We start from the raw sequence: 21,190 nt of genomic DNA, 5'->3' as shown, positions 1-21,190 counted from the left end.
CCTAATGAAGACCTTTTCGTTATTTGATATTAGTAAATTAAACTACATCAGGAAATGATTGGGATCTGGGTTATGATTACCCCTAAGCTAAATTTGTGAAAATGTATCTGATATGATTTTGCCCCAGGCCAGTCAACAGCATGCTGAACAGCCCCTAGGCATGCCTGAAGAATTATCATGGGCCAGATGCTGTTTGTTACAGGCAGTGTAACCACACTCATCTTGATTTGGAGATCTCCAATAGTACGGCTGAAATCTGTAGTGTTTCATGCACCTTTGATTTACTCTACAGAAGCAACTTTTCTTTCCAGAGACTCCAGTATTCATATACAAGCTCCACCATATGTCACTGGTACTTTGTACCAGAGAAAGGCGTCCATGTCTTCCATGCATGCCTTTTGAATGAGAAGTTCTTTGATCTGTGGTGACTTTGCTGAAAACTAGAAAGAAGAGGTGGGTTTCAAAATTCTGCAAAATTACAGAGTACAATCATGGTATGGATGTGTAATACTTGTATTACAGTAACATTAATGTGTATTTTGAAGGCATTCAGCAGTGCAACGAAAGAAAGGTAGAGCTCCTTTTGGGAGCACAGGTTGCCAGTGTGCTAGAGCTACAGAAGCCACTTCCCACAAAAGGGCATTTCAATCAAGTGTTTATTCCTCATTAACACAAATTTTATTATTTCTCACGGGAGCTGTGATCTTCTTAGAAGGCAAACAATTCTGCTATCAAATGGTATTGATCTGAATAGTGCACAGATTTGTTTTTTCTGTTATCTATCAGGGATCAACTGCATGCCTGAAGAAATGAGGAATACGTTGTTAAGGAAAACTGACATAGATATTTACTAACTGTGGTACTGTCATGGTTTGAGATTGCCCCCCTGGGAGTCAGGGGCTCAGAGGTGACTGGGTGCCAGGGCAGTGTTCCCTGGAGAGCCAATCACCACTTGTCTTGTTCGCTTCTGCTAAAAATCATATATACACAGCCAGCAGAAGCTGCTGGCAGGTTTTTTTGTTGTTGATGTCTGCTGCGTGTAGGTGTAGAAGGCCAGGGGGTGGCTGGGCATCTTCTTTCCCCCCTCCGGGCAGGGAGGGGAGCCCTGCAGCCCCCAACTCTGCCTAGGCCAGAGTTAGAGGCAGCATTTAGAGTGAGTGTTTGTGAGGGACGTGACTCACAGCAACTGAGGTAAGAGGAGAGAGACAGGCCTTGCAGCTAAGCCCTCTTCCCCCCCCTTTTTGCAGTTAAGCTGTGGAGGGGGGCCTTTTCTTTCCCTCTGCTGTAAAGTGGAGGAGAGGCTCTGCTTCAAATGCCCCCCCAAGTGGATGGGCTGATAATAAAACAGCTCGGCGCTCAGGAGAAGAATCCCGAGTGAAATTGGAGACGGGTCAAGAGCTCGGGAGTTGCCCTGGCGAAGTTTTGATCGGGGGCAGCCGAAAACTGAGTCGGAGGATGCTTGATAAGCTGAACTACACCACAGCAGCCTACGAACCGAGGTATGAGACTGAGAGAGAGAGAATGACACAGCAGAGACTGACATGGGACCGAGGAGAAAGGACTCAAAGCTACCTTCTTGGACTTTGTGAGGAGAAAGGACTTCAGCAACCAGCTGGAGGTTGGTGATGGAGTGTTTCAGGTTCCCGAATACTCCCATGAGAGAGAGACTGCATTACATATCAGCCTTGAAAGGCTTCTCCTGGACTAAAAGGGAGGGGCTTAAAAGGACTGATAGAAGTGTAATAATTTATATATATATTTGCCTTTAGTTTGTATAGTATTTATTTGTGTAAAATAAATGTATATACTTCCCCCTTCCCCTATAGGAGCCTCTGGCCTGAAAGTTTCTCTCCGGTGTTGGGATAAATTGTGGGAAGGGGTGGGGGAAGCCTGGAAATTGGATTTTGGATTTCTAATGTAGCTCAAACTGCCACAGGTACCTACAGCTATATGCAAAAATTTCCCAGTGGTTTACAGGAATATACATGAACTGACATGACAGACAAAATCTCATCCCAGACAACCCATAACTACTGCCTAGATACCATTATATACCCTGCAATAAAGTGGTGGCTAAAAAATCAGCCAGACATCAATGGTCTGGTCATCAATGGGGGGCTGCCCAAGCAGAGCTCCTCACTGCCTGCAGCAGAGCAAGGTTGGGAAGCTGGGCAGAAGCACAGGCTGGGGAGGATGGAAAGGGCAGCATGTAGGTGTTGCTTACCAGTCTGCAGGAGGAGTAATGAGAAGATGAGGGGAGGCACAAAGTTTATGTTCTTTCTGTTGGTTCTTGGATTGACTTGACAGTCCAAGGGAATTGCATTGGGACCTAAGGGAATTGTGTGCAGGAGCCCTGAACTAAGGCAAGCCCAGGGTGTCAGGACTCTGTGTAGAAGGCTTTCCTTCTTCTCTTTCTTCTTGTAACTTCTTACAATTTTTAATTGGCTTGTTTGCTATTTGCAATTTATGTTTTATTCCATGGCCAAGGTTGTTTAATTCCCATAAAGCTCATTTTCTTATACCTTTTTCTGCAGAACTAAAAACTTGCTCCCTATAGGTTTCTTTTTACAAATATAAATGCTCAACCACTTCCAATACCAATTTTCAGCATTTTCTCACCAAATCTTCACTTCTTTAAGCCTTATGTTGTTCAAGGTTACCCATAGTCCCCACACCCCAGAAGAGGACATGATGAACTTATTACCAATTCTATACATTGACACCAGGCCTTTTTTTTTCAACTCTCCCTTTACATTTCAGGGACACACATTATTTTCTCTTGCCAGAACATTAACTTGAAAAGTCTGTTGAGAATCAGTGATGAATGATTCCTTTATATCTTTTTCTTTCTTCTGAGTCGCATCTTCTCAAGGTTCTCTTATTATGAATTTATTATCTGTAAAATTTATTTCCAAAGACATCACCATATATTTGGTTGTATTAAAATATTTTTGTTGGATTTGTCAGTCTACCACAGTATCTATTATTAATTTTGCCTCAATTCAGGTATGCAGACTTCAGTGAGAAATGAATTCTTTTGTTGTGTGTATGCAATTTCATATCTCTACATATATTTAAGTATATGTATATATTTATTTTTTTATATACATATTTATGTACAAACAAATACACACAGATACGCTTCCCTGTTCCTTCATTCCTTCAGGTATTTGGTAACATCTGCATATTTTAAGTGTTGATTGTTATTAATGCTTATTTACGTATGATGGGGTTTGACCTTTTTATTAGTTAGTATCTAATGCTGCATGCATTAATTCTTATGTGCCTTTTACATCTGGATGTTTCAACATAAAAATAAGAACTGGTTTTTTCAGTCTGGGAGTTTTCAAAAAAATACTTTATCTAGCTACAGAATGCTTCAAACCCATCAGGGCATTAAAAACAACAGCTCAAGATTTGTGGAACCTTGACATGACGTCAAATAGTCAAGATGTTTTTATTACTCAGTCATAAGGCTCACTTGAACACTAAATATCCCAGAGAGTAGTGCTGTGTGACCTCTTAATATCAGCACTCACGAAGCATGTTGCATTTAATTTCTTCATATCATTTACTTTCCTGGTTTGTGACAGACTAATGGAAATTTGGAGATTAATTTGGAAGCACACTAATTTGCCTGAGTGAATATGAACTTCGATGAAACAGTTCAAGAGTATCTCATTAGATTTAAAATGTGTTTTTCAATTAACAAAATATGTTTATAATGTAGGATGTTTCTAGTGAGCAGTCCATCTAATGAGCTGGTGGCCATCTTGAGAGAGTCTTTTATTACTGATTTACTGTTTTTTCACTGGGTGTTTGTTTCCCTTTATTACTTCTTTTTTCAAACTGATAACTCCAACTCTGAAATTCTTACTGTGTTAATATCTACTATTGCCTTTACCTTTGAATTAATAAAAACAAATAATTAAAAATTAAATAATAAATTTGGAACGTCAGTGCCATGCATGGGAAAGGCAACCTGCCAGGCAATTCACTAAAGCAGATCAGCAGAAAGCATCTGAGTGTGAGGAGGAATTCAAGCACTGTTCTTCAAGGTGTTGCAACATTTGTGTCCACAGGGGGGCTTCTACATCACAACCTTGACATCTGTAATGCCTCATTCTGGGAACAGTATACAGCATATAAAAATACCAGGCTCTTTGGACAGTGCAGAGAGAGAATAATGCTCTTCAGAATGGGTTATACCAATGTTGTCATACTAAGAGTCTTGACCCAGCTAGTGAGAACAGCTGAGGCTGAGAACATACGACTAACCATGAAACATTCTTCATGGCATAAAGCATTTGCACTTATCACTGCTGGGCAAATCCTCTCTCCAGTCATGATTCCCTGTTGCTTTGCTTTTATGGATGTCCCCACCTTTTCTTGAGCACTTTGATTACACCACCTCTTTTTTTCTTTCACATCATGGGTACAAAATGAAAGCATGTTGTCACTGCCTGGATTTTCATAATAAGTTGGTCCTGCGAAGCAGGAGGTGAAATACAGTGGTCCAGTTCTTAGTGCTGTCAAAGGAGCTTCTGAAGTGAGATATCTATGTGCCATGGTTCCCACCATGGAAATATTCACAGAATATTCCACTACAAAGGGAGGACAGGAACATCTGCCATCTTTTCAGTGTGGAAATTAATCACTGGCAGTACTTGCATCTCCCAGTTTTTCTTAGGGAATCTTAAATTCTCTTGTCACTAACCATACTGAGAGCCTCATTCACAGCAGGCAGAATACTAAAATTGGTCTGTCATAGTTGTATTATGTGGTCATTATTTTTATTTTACTAAATCCATTTCTGTTTTCTGTAAAGTTATAAAAGATCATGCTTCTTACCTTATTAGTACTTGATCAGCTTTATGACTACATGACATGCGGTGTACCTATCAGCTATCCTTAAATCCAAAACATAAACTCAATATATGGAACTGCTGTGGTCTCTACAAGAAGGCCATGCATTCGAAGAAGGAAGAAATTTCACCATTAAGCTTGCCATTAAAATGATTTGTCTGAAAGAAACTGAGTTCTCTCTGAAATCAGTGCTCTATCAAGATGAAAGATTAATTTTTTGTTCCATTTTAAAAAAAGAAAAATTTTTGTTATTCAAGCCACTAAATTTCAGACCTTCTATAGACCTTAAAATTTTTCATCTGTTCGACATCCTTCTACATGAATCATAATACTCATTAGTTAAGGCAGCTTTCAAACAGTGATATACAAGATTACCATGAATTCAAACACAAGAAATTGAGTGAACTCTCCTCTGCAGTTAAATTACCTTTCTATAGTCTTATTCTGCAAGTTACTTCAAAACCTCAGAACTTCTTAGGAACCCTTCCTGTAACTAGAGTTTTAAATGTTGTTTGCTTGCATGAGATAAAACTTCAATTTGGGTTTAAATCAACATTTTAACAAGACAATCTCATGTTCCATAAATTTATTCAGTTAATATTAATTAAATTTCAGAAATCCCTGTTATTTACCTGTTACATTCTTCCTATTTCTGAGAAAAATAATTTATCTGAGTACATTAAAATTAGTATACAATGACCAAATCTTATTGATCTAACTCAAGGTAAACCATTAGCCTAATATCAATGAATCATAGAATCATTTGGGTTGGGAAAGACCTCCAAGGTCATTGAGTTCAACAGTTGACTGAACACCACTATCAACTAAACCATAGTTTAACTGATGCCACATCTGGTCATTTCTCAAACGCTTCCAGGGATAGTGACTCCACCACCACCCTGGGCAGCCCGTTCCAATGCTTGACAACATTTTCTGTGAAGAAAGTCTTTCTGATGTCCAACTTGAACCTCCCCTGGCACAGCTTGAGGCTTTGTCCTCTTGTACTGTTGCTAGTTGCCTGGCAAAACAGGCCAACCTCCACCTTGCTACCACCTCCTGTCAGGTAGTTGTAGAGAGCAATAAGGACTCCCCTGAGTCTCCTTTTCTCCAGGCTAAACAACCCCAGCTCCTCAGCCAAGCTTCTTATGACTTGTGCTCCACAACCTTCAACAGCTTCGTTGCCCTTCTCTGGACAATCTCGAGAGCCTCGATGTCTTTCTTGTAGTGAGGACCCAGAACTGATTTGAGGACCCAGGATTTGAGCTGCGGCTCACCAGTGCTGAGTACAGGGGGACAATCAGTTCCTTAGTCCTGTTGCCCACACTATTTCTGATACAAGACAGGATGCCACTGGCCCTCTTGACCACCTGGGCACACTGCTGGTTCATGTTCAGCTACTGTCAACCAGCATCCACAGGTCCTTTTCCACTGGACAGCTTTCCAGCCACTCTTCCCCAAGCTTGTATCTCTGCATTGGGGTTGTGACCCAAGAGCAGGACCTGGCACTTGACCTTACTGAACCTTTGGCTTTGGCCTCAGCCCATCCAACCAGACTGTCCAGATCCCTCTGCAGAGCCTTCCTACCCTCCAGCAGATCAACACTCCCACCCAACTTGGTGTCATTTATGAATTTACTGAGGTTGATAGAGGTATTAAACAGGACTGGTCCAAATACTGAGCCCGGGGGAACCCCACTAGCACTCAGGTGCCAGTTTGATGCAGCACCACTCACCACCATTCTCTGGGCCTGGTAATCCAGACAGTTTTTAACCCCAAAAAAGATGCACCTGTCCAAACCATGGGCTGCCAGCTTTTCCAGAAGAATACTGTGGGAGGCAGTATCAAAGGCTTTAGTGAAGTCCATGTAGACTATATCCACAGCCTTTCCCTCATCCACTAAGGGGGTCACCCCACTCCAGAAGGAGATCAGGTTGGTCAGGCAGGACCTGCCTTTCCTAAGCACATGCTGGCTGGGCCTGATCCCCTGGTTGTCCTGTATGCCCTGTGTGATCGCACTCAAGACGATCTGTTCCCTGGTACCGAGGTCAGGCTGACAGGCCTGTAGTTCCCCAGATACTCCTTCTGACCCTTCTTGTAGCCACACTGCCTAACTCTCAGTCCTCTGGGATCTCCCTGTTTAACCAGAACTGATGATAAATGATGGAAAGTGGCTTGGCAAACTCCTCCATCAGCTCCCTCAGGACCCTTGGTTGGATCCCATCCAACCCCATAGACTTGTGAGTGCCTAAATGATTCAGCAGGTCACTAACTACTTCCTCCTGGATTGCAGAGGGCCTGTTCTGCTCCATGTCCCAGTCTACAAGCTCAGGGGCTGGCTGGTCTTAGAATAACAGGTCTTTCTGTTGAAGACTGAGGCAAAGAAAGCATTAAGTATCTCAGCCTTTTCTTCATCCTTGGTTAAAATGTTTCCCCCCACATACAGTAAAGGATGGAGGTTTTCTTTTCCATCATTTTGTTGTAACTGTCTTTACAAAAACACTTTTTATTGTCTTTCACAGCAGTGGTCAAATTGAGTTCTAGCTGAGCTTTCGCCTTTCTAAGTTTCTCTCTACATGATCTGGCAACATCCTTGTACTGTTCCTGAGTTGCCTATAAGAAAAATAAGAAGAATAAGAGGATAAGAATATGAAATGCATTCCACCGGCCTGGGACATCTTCTCTTCTTCAAGGTGAGACCATAACTAATCTGCAAAGGCAGAGATATTGCTTTAGAAAACAAGGATGGCATTTGGAAAAGCAGGTAAAAAGTCATCTGGATGGATAAAAAGTTTATTCAGCTACAGACTATCACATTCTACCAGATCAGCAAGCTGCTTATTCCTTCTTCAAACCTACTTATTGCAGGAGTAAAGGTCCAAAGCTCTGCTTTTCTTTTTTTGCTTATAATATTTACCGCTAATCTACTGTTAGATACTACAGCCAGCCGTTTAATTATTTACTGGCCTGTTTCAGTTCAATTCCTGATCTTTTAAACTAATTGTTAATTATGTGGCATCAATTCAATCACAGAGCATGAGAAAAAATAAATATATATAGAGAGAGACAGATAGCTCTCCCGCCCCCAAAAAATATGGTGTACAAAGACTGGAATAATATCTGAACTATTCTCTACTGTAAAACTACTTAGCCACTACTTATAAATGTATTTTTTCACCTATTATTTACCATTTAGTTTAAGACAGCTACATATATCAGTTAGGTCAAACTTCAAGTGTACACATCACGCATAAAAATTAGTCCTAAAAGCCATTTAGCATCCTATTTTGCATTTGATTAAAAAAACCCCAATAATTAGTGTTGGGAGAAGCCTGTAAAAAAAAGGAAAAGAAAAATTCCAGGCATAGTTAATTTGTGATTCAGGGGTCCCTGCTGTAAATCTTGTATCTCATGGGCCTTAATATATTTTTGATCCCTAAAATTGTCAAGACATTTCTATGAACTCATATGATTTTTTTCTACCATATGTACAAGCTGTTTCATGTGTTGTCTAAATAACTGTCCTTTTTTGTTTGTTTTCTACTTGAAACCTTCTTGACTCTTAGTTCTTTACTGGAATAGACATGAATTATCATTACTTATTCACCCTCGTCATCCCATTTCCGGCTTGAGAGACCTCTGCAAGGTCTTCTTCTCTATCTAAAGACATTAGTAGCAAAAAAAAAAAAAGTTTGTAATAAAACAAAATTAATTCCAGAAAAAACTAAGTGCTTATAGTAACCAGGAGTCATGGTATCAGTGAAACCCAGCTAAATCGATTTCTTCTACTAAATTACATTTCTTTCACCCTCTTCTTTTTTGACTTGTGACATTTTGCTTATTTTATTAAAATAAGGCTTATTTCTGTTGTTTGTATGTTGTTAAGCTAAAACTTCAGCAAAATTTCTTCTGTTGAAGTATTGTGCAGTTATATGCACTTTTTGCCTCTTCTCTTGCAAGAGTGTTCTTAGAATTTTAAAAGTCAGAAGAGATCAGAAACTAATTTGACTGTTATAGATTAGACATCCATAACAACAGTGTCCTTCATGCCTTGCTAGTGCCCAGGATTGCCACTAAATTTTACAAAATAGTAATCTGCTAGAAAAATAGCTCCTGCAGCTGCACAGATATGTGTCAGAGATCTCTCGTTCTAATCCAATGTTTGAAAGACCTGATGATGCCTCACAGAGCCTGATAGGGCTGCAGGCTCTTACAGTGCATATGCAGTTGTTTTGAGGCTATAGAATTGTGTCTGTTTCCTGTATCAAACATCAGTTGCAATTGCATAATATTTTAAGTATGGGGTAATTTTTCTAAACACCATAGTAGGTCTGCAGAAATTCATGTGTGAGTAGTCTGAAATTCTATTGCTTTGGAGTATTTCCTTGAACAGAATTTTCTTTTTATCATCAACTCAAAGATTTTTTTTTATAAGTTTTTAGTTTTTAAGAACACACATACAGTACTGCTCTTCATGTGCAGATGTAAATCTTGGGAATATAACAAATTGAATGAGTCACTTAATTTAGAGCTTACTAATATTCGTATGGTTAACCGTTAAGGTTCACTGTTGCTTTTCTCAAGAGTGCTGTTTAGCATAAGGATTGTTTTACACTGGTCTTTACTCCATGTTTAGGTTGTCATTGATCTGTGCAGTTTCCTTGCTGGGTGGAAAGGTCTGACACTCTCTCTGCAGAAAGAATGGCTTAAGACAGGCAGCTCACAGACAATCTGGGACAAAGGGGTACATTCAGCAAGATATTCATCGAAATTTTCTGCATTGACATGTGGGTAATATATGAATCTTGGACTAAGAAAATTAAGGCTGTTCTTGAGCCACTAAACTTTACCCTCTGTCTTTCAGCAGATTTCAATAACAGGATACTGAATAAGCTCCAGTAAGAATAGGAATACAACTGTGTCTGTCCATGTCAATCCAGTGTAATTAAGCTTTCCCGTATGTTTTAACTAAAACTGTATTTGTTGGTCAGTGGGGAGTTAAGCATTCATACTCTTAAAATCAGAAAAACACAAAATAGATGTTATCATTCAGTTTTTTCATCACAGACCAATTTACTGCCTGTAACCATTTAAACCCAACTGTTGACAAATATTTCAACTGCAACCAACAAGCAAAGGTTGAGATCCTTATTTAAACAAACCTTGATGTAGGTATGCTTTCTTTGAACCAAATGTGGAAGCTTTGATTTTTTTTCTGTGAAACTGCAAAGAAAATCAAACACATTTTTCACTTTCAGAAAACCTCTAATCTCCCAGGAATTAAACCTGTGGAACTTATGAAAGAATATAGGTGAGAGCTCCTTGTTCTATTAGGTGTTTGGAATGGACCTGCTTTTCTCAATGCTTTGCTGTCTTGGGAGAAGTCAATCTACTTTATATTTTCTTATGTAAGGAAACTTATTCTTAAAAGATTTACAATTTGGAATGTAAATTAAAGAGGTATTTCAAGTTTAACTTCATGTCTGCAATCTTAAATGCCCCAGCCAAAGAGCATAAACCTACTTTTCCAATAGAGGTCTGTTTCCCTTTGCTCTGTGCTTACTTCTCAACCGTATCCACTCACCTTTACACTGAACAGGTTATGGATGATATTCCTGAACTGCTGTAAGAACAACATGGAGTTTCCCCTCCAGTCAGTTCACATGCTTGTAGGTTTTCTTTTACCGCCACATACCACATCCATAAGCTCCAGGATGCTCCCTGCTACCCAACTCCTACTTAACTTATCACATATGGCAGAGATCAAAACACTGATCTTTGGCTCCACCTTGTGATCTCCCTGTCGACATCAGCAAAGATTAAATGAGGAAATCCTCAATCCTGATTCCAGATCCAATTTTGATCTCTCTGTCTGTATAGGAAATAGAAAAAACCCTAGCCAGTTAGATTCTAAAGGTCAAACTACTGACTTTAGAAGAAGAAATAGGGTTGAAAAGTGTAACTCAAGAAAAATATCTAGGCTCAGAAGTGTGAAATCAATTACCCCAGAGAAGAAAAAAAATAAAAAGTGCTAGAAGTTGGCGGGTTGCCTGGGGGTTATCATCTGTAACTTAAATGGTCGTTTTGGTAAAGCACCAATTACAGAATACATGAAATAGGATACAAAATTCCTGTTGCTCTCAAATACATTGACAAAAAGAACTAGTGAAAAATATACGCAGAGTTTATTTTACTGCATAACATGGCAATATATATATATGTATATTTAGTATGAGCATTTTTTCTTCTCATTTTCAGAAACATTACTCTGATATAAGAACTGACTACATAGGTAACTCTTGGTTCCCAGCAGGAAAAAAAAATAAGTCAAGTATTAACGTCAGTTTATGCTTTGTGGGAACATGCTGTGGTCAAAAAGATTTTGAAATTATTTGCACTGTTAAAGCTTGAGTGAGTACCAGTGCATAAAGCTGATAGCATAAGCTGAGTCCCTGGAAAGTACTTAGTTTTCATAATTCAGAACAGTTACTGCCATCGATAAAGTACGGAACTGTGGAAGATAATCTCCTCAGCAGACAAAAGGTCAGACAATAAAACTTTTGCTTTCCATTTTCTAGAAGAAATTAATCATATTAATTCATGAAATGTAAAAAGAAGGGGTGCTTTCACATTGAGTTACTATTGGCAATATAGTTTCCCTGAATTTTCAGACTCGATTTATTACTATTTTTTTAATGTTGATAGGATATAGAGCTAAAAATATTTTAACTCTTTCAATTTCCAATCAACATAGTGCATGTGAAAAATGTTACCTCTTGGATAGTTTATATATTTTCACTGCTGTAATAACTACCAGAGAATCAGTGCACTGAAACGGAGAATGCAGCTCACCTAAGCTATGTGAGCATATTTGTTCTGCTGCTTTGATACCACAGTTACATATGGATAGGAGCCTACAGGGGTCTGAGTGATGTTATTAGTAATTTGGCCACTTAATGATCTTACATGCAATCACTAATCTACAATCAAATCATGGTAGTGCACAGAGAAGTTCAAAATGAATTGTGGTAAAATACTGATGAATTTCTAATATGTAGGCTAAGTGCTGCTGATATTGTGATAACATATTATGTTATAAAATAGAGATGTCTCTCCTTGTCCTAGAAGCTTCTCAAAATGTAAAAGAAAAGTAATAAGCAAGGAAGGTAAAAAGAGAAGGTGAGTTACTTTGAGCTTCAAAAACACAGTCAAATGTGGCTACAAAGCTAATTTTAAAGTAAAATTTGCTTTATCCAGGAAATTATTTATAATATGGCTTATAATTAGAAGATGAAGGTATATAATTTGTCAACAATTATTTCTTCTTTCTTGTAGATGAAAGTTTTCATTATTTTGGGACTTTCAGCAGCTACAGCCTTCACAGCTGTTTTCTTTTCTTTCCTTCAGATAGGCAAAGATACCATCTTTGGTAAGTAACAGTAAAAATAAATGTTATTTTCTTTTGTTGACTGTTGAAAATACACTGGCACTGGAAACAGTTTAGCAATGGCAGTATAGCTTAATCTCTTTTTGTGTTCAAGATATACTATCTGGCTTCTGTGAGAATTATTCCATGGGTGTCTTCTTTTAAAATGCATCTTCAAAAACTCACAAAATAAAACTTTGTATGTGTAACGTATCTCAATCACTTATTCTTTGACTAGGAGTGATTTTACTTTCCTAGTGATATTCATACGTCAGATGATACATTTACAAACATGATTGACAGATTTCTTTCCCCATTTACTAATCATTACCTTTAGTCATCCTGGGCTAGAGGCTGTTGCCATAGGAAGCCCCACCTGGCACGCTGACCCACAAGGGTGCATATATCCTGTGGGTTCAATTGCTACTGGCACCCTGTGGATTTTAGAGCACCTCAGATAGCAATAGTCCCTATGTTCAAACAATGCAATCTTGTCGTTTTTTGCATCACAGCAGTTTTATTTGCATCTGCTCAATCTAAATAAGTTAGATCTTGTAAACTAGAAATGTAGGCAGACACTAGATTGAATTTTAAAAGAAATCTGCAGAGACTGATTTTACATGGAATTAGGGCAGAGATCGTAAAGAAACTGGATTTTCAAACTTTACATTCTCTTAAATCCTTTTAAGTAAAAGATTTCTTCCTAACGTCTAATGTTAACCTGCCCTCGATCAGTTTAAAATCATTGCCTCTTGTCCTGTTACTATCTGTTCATATAAGTCCCTCTCCCTCCTTTTTATATGTCCACTTGAGCTTCTGGAAGGCCCCATACATGAATACACATGGACTGTAAATAAATAAAAAGATGAACTGCACGTGATTCTTTTTAGAGTAAGTGTCTTTTAGTCTCATGGAAACAGTATAAAATAATGTTTATTACTGCGAAAACCACATTTTTGAAAACACTGTATTGGTACTAAAATCATACTTCTCAGCAGAATAGGAAGAGAGACAATGGAATTCAAGTATAGCAAGTGGATCTTCTCTTTTAGATAAGAGTAGGAACCAATATCACATAATGAGCAAAACTTTAAGCATATTATATTTCTCAGAGGTAAACCTCCTAAAAGTAATTAGAAAACATAATAAAGTTTAAAATAATTACTTGTTGTGTTGCCTATAAAGATCAGACTTGTTTTATAACATAGACATTCAGATATAGCAGAAATCTGAATGATAATATCAAATGAATCATCTGAATATTTTATCATGCATAGGTGAAAAAGAGAAATAACTACTGCTGTACTTAGATGGTGAGATCTTTAGGAGAGTGGAGTATAATTTTCCGTAGCAAAGATTACTCCTCATCGCACATTATTTTCCATTAAGCTGAGTGCCCTACTCAAAAAAAATCACAGAAATAGTACAGTATGGACTACAGATAAAATATGTTCACCTAAAATTACACTGTACATAAATTATAAACAATTGTACATAAATTATTGTTATTATTTTTTATTATTCATTTTCTAAGAAAAAATGGGCCATCCTACAAAGTACAGGTGGAAATTAAACCCTTGGACTTTAAATGTGATTCTTTTAAAGTTGTATGTACAAAAGAGGATTAAACCAAGTTTCATGATAGCAGTATACAAAATAGCACAGCTGAAGTATTATTAGGTTCACATATATCATTCCATCAAACATAGATGAAGAAATGAGAATAGGACTGCGATTCATTGGTCCAATTCCAGAAGTCTTAAAGTTTTTTAATTATGCCTGAATATGTACTTGAATTCTTCATGTGTCTCAGCCTAGCTCACATTACCTGTGAGGAAGGCTCAGATTTGTCCTATCAATCCAAGGACAGATTAATGAAAAATACATAGGAAGCCAATTAAGCATAATTGCATACAGAGAACACAACATGTTTCAGCTTTACCTATTATGTTTGGTACTATATAACATGTCCATAACTGGATTTATACTTAAAGGAAATTAACTCTTCAAGCTTTACAAATTATGGAAGAATTGATTTACTACTTCTACCTTACCTTTCAGAAGGGTCAGAAGCCATAATATTAATTTCAGGAACACTAAAATAAGGAGATGATTTTAAAGGGGAAACATTGTGCATTAATATTAGAGACCTATATATTTTCTAATTTTAAGTATTTTAATAAGTACACCATTGATTAAAATATTCGTATTTCTTTTCTTTTTTTTTTCCCTGTTAAGAAGAAATTGAAGATAACTGCATTACTAAGGCTATCCAGAAGGGTTCTAGTTTGGTGGATTATGCTGCACGTTATGAAATGAACAGGTAAAAAAAAAAAAAAAGATATGAAGAATCTATTCTGCAAAAAGCTTTAATAACAGAAATGATGTAATTTTTCTGTTTCTTTGAGAAAACATATTGTCACAGATTCACTGCACCTTTGAGAAATCTGATTGAATGGAAAGTATTCCTACACCTTCCTATGGCAGGAGGTTTGGATCTAGATGATCTTGAAGATCCCTTCCAACCCAAACCATTCTATGATTCTATGATTATGTCACTGATCATCTGATCCAGTATAACCTTGTGCATTATCACCATATAAATTGCTCTCCTAAAATGTGAGAAAAATAAGAAACATAAAAATAAATAGGAATGTGTTTCTGATCTAAATAGCATACCACATTCCATTAACATGTGACTCAAGAAATATAATTTTATGGACATTACATACTTTTGAACGTTATTTTTTTTTCCAGGGCAGAGTGAGATGGGAACAGCTCCTATGGCTTCAGTGTCAAAACCCTGTTGCCTTAAATTGGACTGTTAAAATGAATTTCATATTTCCCCTTCCATCTAAAACAGATGTAATGAAACGATAAGGGACAGGAAATATAACATTTATCTTGAACTGTGGGTAGGTAATTACTTAGGGAAAGCTCCTCTGTGCTGGAGTTATGCTACGAGAGGGATCTCTTTAAATCACATTCTGTGTAGCTCTGACTAGATTTCTATTCTATACAGAATTAATTTCTCTCCAGAATTTGGAATACACCAGCTAAGTTTTACAGGGTTCAATTATCACACTTTTTCTTGGATTTTCTTAAAGGATTTATTCCTGTGATTTGAAAATTAGTCACAATTTGCAGAGCTCTGTGAGAGATGACTGTTTATATGGACAGGACCTGTCAAGAACTGTGGCCAATCTATATATAGAGACTGAGGTAATTTTCATTTTATTGTGGTTTCATTTTTGGTGACAACCCTGAGGCATTTAAATTTAAAAACACAAGTCTCAACTTCTCAGTGGCTCAGCTGCCTCACGTACTAAATGGAGACACTGATGTTTATTTATCTCACAGTATACTGTGACAATTATTTGGTCAATATCTTACAGATGATAAATGATAAAAGGTGTTAAATGATGATTGTTTCAATTAGGATTTGAAATTTTATTAGGAATAAAATTGAGACCCCTTAATCACTCCAAATGAATCACCAGACTCTTAAGCTTCCTTTGAAATATGGTGTATGTGGATACACAGACTCTAAAGAACATTGTTACTCAGAAGTCCTATTATTGGATTCCCTTTAAAGGCCTTTATAAGAATTGCAGATTTACAGTAGGGTGAGGTTGGAAGGGATCCCTGGAGGTCCAAACCCCCTGCTCAAGCAGGGCCACCTAGAACCTGTTGTCCAGGAACATACAGCTTCTGAGTATCTCCAAGGAGAGACTCCACAACTTTTCTGGGCAACCTGTGCCAGTACTGAGTCACCTTCCAAGTAAAATGTGTTTCCTGATGTGCAGACACCACCTCCTGTGTTTAATTTGGTTTGTGCCCATTGACTCTGGTCTTGTAACTAGGTACTTCCTAGGACCACACCATGCTCCATACTAGGACTTATATGCTTAAACACGTACAAAATACACTTCATGACTGATTTCATATTCCTAATAATGATACTATCGTGAGTCATTCTACTAGCTTTAGGAGGCTATTTCTGCATTACTAAATACTGAGACAGTTTGCAACTTACACAGTGTTCAGCTTTAGGAGTATGGGTAAGAGCTAGAAGGGACTAGCATGTATACATTGAGTAAGGGCAGGGGGTAGAATGGGCAAGAAATGTGGCAAACTAATAACTGCTGTGAGATTAAAGAAATAAAATATTTCTTAACTGAACACATCTTGCCCTTAAAGATGATGGTGGTTCAGTTTTGGGGCTAGGTTTTGGGATTATTTTAGGGTATGGGTTATTTTTGATTCTTACCTCCTAGATAATTTGTACAAATATTTTCATTTAACTCATTTGTATAGAGATGTTTGTCTGTTCATGTAAGTTTTCTTAAATGATGCTTGACTGATATTATTCCCATGCAGATATTAAAATATTGAACTTGAGTTCTTGCATTTAGTTACGTCATCTTTCTCTTCTTTTTAGCTGAGACACAGTTCAGGACTTTTAATACTCCAGATTCTCTGACAAATTCTTTATTGTCTATAAAAGACCTGAAAAACATGGTGCTGAAGAGCAAGATAGTTCTTTTTCATAGTAGCTCTGCTCTTCAAAGAAAAGAAATAGTTTCTTTGTAAGGAATAAATAAACATGCTAAGTCTCCTTTGGATCAATTAAGGACAAATTAAACATCTAGAAAAACCTCTGGAGTTTGTATTTTCTTGCTTAATACCTTTTATGTAAGCATGTTTCAAATTTTACAAACAGAAATTTAACTGTTTGCTTTGCCCAAATCAAACTGTTAATTCCATTTTAAAATTTTCTTGCACTTTAAGCACAAGAATATGACTGCAATGAATATGACAGTGCATTTTCATGAAAATTGCATATCCAAAAAAGAACTATGTTGCAGAGAAGCCCTCAGAAATATCTGAAACCTATGACCATTCTAGAAATGGAATAGACTGGAGTGTTTTTTCCTAAGCTGTAGGGAGTCAGTTTAGGACTTGAGTCTTCCAGCTAAAAAGGAAATTCCCTCTGATGCACTTTTCTCAAGGCTGCTCTGCCATAAAAACCACACTGGCAAGACAGCCCATGCTGAGTAAAAAAAAAAAATCTTACAGTGAACCACAGAATGGTTGAGAGAGATCTGGAGACCACCTAGGTCAGTGCTGTGTTCAGAGCAGGATCAACTAGAGCAGGTTGCTCAGCACACTGTCCATTTGGGCTTTGAATGTCTCCAATGATGGAGACTCCATCACCTCTCTGGGCATCCTGTTGCAGTATCTGACTACCCTTACAGGAAAATGAGTTTTCATATGTTTAAGTGGTTAACTTTATGTTAGAGAAGTTATCTCATCAAACCTGAACTCCTTGAAGTTAGAGGTAAGGCCAATCTGTAAGCTAAAATATATAGCTATATAATTGTCTAATTAAGCCCTACTAAAGTAATTGCTAAAACTCCATATACAAGTACTCAGAGCCAGGAAGGTGTTTGGACAGTTTCTAAGAAGACAAGTCTCTATCATAAACTGCAGATAACATCTAAACATCTGTGGGCCAGTTGCTTGACTCCCAGATGCTAAGGCATTTGCAAATCCACCTCCAGTGACTGACATGGTCATTGGTACTAAACATCACATGAAAGCAAAGCCTACTCAAAGCAGCGAGTAGGGAGCCCTCTATTGGGACTATCCTGCACAGGGTCCTCCCAGCTGCAAGCTCTGTTCATCCCAGCAGTTTCTGTCTCATCCTAAAGGCTTCCCACAAACTTAACTTTTGTTGTGTGTGTCCAGTGGAAGAACACTTTCCCTTTCTGAATTTTCCTTGCAAAGCAAGATCACAAAGTAGTCTTCCTCTTTACTTTCCCAGTGTACCCTTCAATCAAAATGTACTTTAACTTGTAACGTATCCAACACAGACAAAAAAGCTATGAAAAATTCTGAAGTTCTAAAAAGTCGCAAACCTTCTCTATTTTATCTCAAATATAGAAAAATCCAAGGAAGTGGAATAGCAACCCCTACCTTGCTTCTGGCTTTCTCAAAATTTCCTGAGCAAGAGAGTCAAGATATTTCCCAAGCAGCTGAACGAATGGAAATGTCGATTCAGGTGCTGAAACAAAAAGCCTGCCAGAAGCACAAACGTTCGTTGCATCAAACTGGTAAATATAGCATATTGGCACACCTACCCCCCCCTCCCCCCACTGATTTCTTGAATGCTATGTTCTAAATTAAAGTTGAGTTAACTTCACTTTTACTTTACCTCTGGCACTAATTCATATCCTGTTGTCACTCTGGGGCGAGGAAGCACTTGCTTTTGTTCTTAAAATACCTCAGTCACTGGTTTACATTTTTCTTTGCTGGAGTGTGGGTGGTGTTCCTATAGTTGAGGAGAGCAGCATCACACTATTGGCATCCTGTGAACTCATGACTGTATATTTGTATTGCCTATAAATCACCTTGCATATCATCAGTGTTACAAGCTTCTTGTTTACAGTGAAATCTTCCCCAGCACTTTCAGTTTAGTGTTTGATCTTTTATCACTTTACGGCATTGCTATTTTCAAATACACTTCCTCTTGACATTGGTTGCCTTATGCATATTCCTCTTTTAAGAAAATACATTCTCATTTCCAAAACTAATTTTATAATACATTACTGTTACACATTTATTTCCACTTTAGCTGGTTTTTTTAATGTTAGAAAGGGAAAGAAAGAGAGATAGTCCAGAAAATTCAACATTAGATAATTATCTAAGTCAAGTAAAATTCTTGCTGTTAATTAGAGATGAATTTCAAGATGTCTGTCTGGTGTCTGGAAGGCTCAAAAGTTCAGAAATGTTAACTATTTTTTTTCCATAAATTAAGTCTGTCACTTACATGAAATGTTCTGTCATAGTATTGTAACATGACATTTTCTTCAAGATTAGAGCTCTGTAGACAAACATAAAGCTCCACATTTATTTTGTTATTTTATTTCCATGCAGAAGCATCTGGCTTACTAAACTAATAGGACATTTGTAGAACTAAAAATATATCTATATCATGTGTGTGCATATATTTACACACACACAGAGATACGATTATTTTTGTGCTGTGCACTTTAGAAAGAAATTAAATTTCTAAACAGCAGAAGGGCACAAAACTCTTGTTAATTTTTAAAACTGTACCAACATTAATGGAACGTAAATAGACATTGTACAGTCTATGTGCCAAAAAAGAATAGTTTTACATGGATTAAAGAACTTGATTGACTTTAAAGAAAACATGTGAGTCAATACCTAGGCAGCAAAGATAACTAGGTATAATTTTGAACCTGAACTAAGAAGGAAGTACAGCTGTATCTACAAATTTGGAACGAGTGACTAGTACAAAATGACAAGGTTATGGAGCCAGTGTAACAACCTCTTCTCTCGCTGTTCTCACTCCTGCCTTGCACAGTTTTTAAGTGCTCAGTAGAACATTTTTCAAGCTGATTTGGCTCTTGGGCCTTTTTTTAATTTTTGCTTTTCTGGCTTAATTTTTGTTTGATTTATGAACTAAAGCAGCTTAGTTCAGAGTTGAATGGACAGAATGAATAGGTAGTGGGACTGAGTGACCTGCATTAGCCAGTGGGTAGACAAGGGCAAGAGCTATATGTTACCTCTACCACTTCCAGCATCTGATGGTTACGACCAGCTTAAATGTCAAGGGTTCTCTGAGTTCAGGAAGCATATTCATAGAATCATACAATGTTTTGGGTTGGAAGGGACTTTAAAGACCACCTAGTTCCAATCCCCCTGCCATGCACAGGGGCACCTTCCACTAAACCATTTTGTTCCTATTTCATTTGTATATCCACCTCCAACTGGCCATACACGTGCTTAAATATATGGAGTGAGAGAGGGTGCCAGCTCTCTGGGGTTTACACAAGTGTGATTTTGTCCCTCATCATCAGTTGCTCACTGGGAGACCCATCTTGGATCATATTACAAATATATTAATGACATGCTGTCTACTGTTATATCAGTACCTGAATTTACCTAACTTCCAAATTTCAGCTAATAATTATGATCCTCTTCCACTCAACACTGAATTCTATAGTCAGCTACAATGTCTTTAAATTCCTTCATCTTTCCAGCCCCACATTTTTCTTCCTTGGTATATACTTTTGGTATTGAATGACATTTTTTACACCTTTGTTGTAAGCACAGGGACCAGCAAAGAAAAGGAATACAATTCAGGGAAAGAAGGAAGCAGAGATCAGGTCAAAGGAAAAGACAAAAGGGCAGGTCAACCTCAGTCCTCAGCTATTGCTGGACTATTGTCTTCTCATTCTTTGTGCATCAGATAATAAAACCAGCTCTTCCTCTAAGTATCTGAGGCAGCCTCCTGCAACACCTCTAAATAAGTGCTCTTTCCCAGGAAGAAGAGAGAGAATGCTGTAGTTGCAGCTGACAATAATGCCTTTTCTACTGCAGCAGCTATATCGCATACAGCAAATTGCTTGTCTGGGTTCTTCCTTTCAGATCTTTTATCAGCTGATCTGCTCACTAGGATTGCTAATATTTCTGGATGTCTGCCTTATATGTTGCCACCAAAATGTCCAAACAATTGCTTAGCTAATAAATATCGACTCATCACTGGTGCCTGCAATAACAGGTATGTATGATAAGAATTATGCCCTGAAAAATCCTCCTTTCTTCTTCTGTAAGTTCACACTGTGTTTACTTTTTCCCAGAAAATTGGTGGAGGGGAAGTGACCTAAATCAGTTAACTTTGGCATCAACATGTCTCGACATGAAGTGCCTCTGAAAGTTCCCAGTGAAAGAACTCATCATTTAAACGTTGGTACACTAATTTTTGTAGACAGGCTCTCCCTCTGAAGGCCTCTGAGGTTATGTGAGGAACTTTACTTTTAGGGAGGACTGATTCAGTACACTCCTTTTCCTATATAAATGGAGCAGACT

General features: G+C 37.7%; 1 protein-coding gene across 1 annotated transcript in view; it reads left to right on the top strand.

The window, feature by feature from the left end:
* The first annotated feature begins 6,632 nt into the window (after positions 1-6,632).
* Positions 6,633-21,190, top strand: part of TPO (thyroid peroxidase) — a 43,288-nt gene continuing 28,730 nt past the window's right edge. The window contains exons 1-6 of the mRNA XM_017833826.1: positions 6,633-6,796; positions 7,386-7,556; positions 12,199-12,292; positions 14,531-14,612; positions 18,236-18,405; positions 20,750-20,882. Of these exons, the coding sequence (XP_017689315.1) occupies positions 7,518-7,556; positions 12,199-12,292; positions 14,531-14,612; positions 18,236-18,405; positions 20,750-20,882 (518 nt within the window). The 5' untranslated portion in view covers positions 6,633-6,796; positions 7,386-7,517. The remainder of the gene's footprint in view (positions 6,797-7,385; positions 7,557-12,198; positions 12,293-14,530; positions 14,613-18,235; positions 18,406-20,749; positions 20,883-21,190) is intronic.

Source organism: Lepidothrix coronata, unplaced genomic scaffold (genome assembly GCF_001604755.1).
Source record: "Lepidothrix coronata isolate B3197 unplaced genomic scaffold, Lepidothrix_coronata-1.0 Scaffold222, whole genome shotgun sequence".
NCBI classification, from domain to species: domain Eukaryota; kingdom Metazoa; phylum Chordata; class Aves; order Passeriformes; family Pipridae; genus Lepidothrix; species Lepidothrix coronata.
The sequence above is the reverse complement of the archived record's forward strand: the minus strand, read 5'-3'. Positions and strand labels throughout refer to the sequence as shown.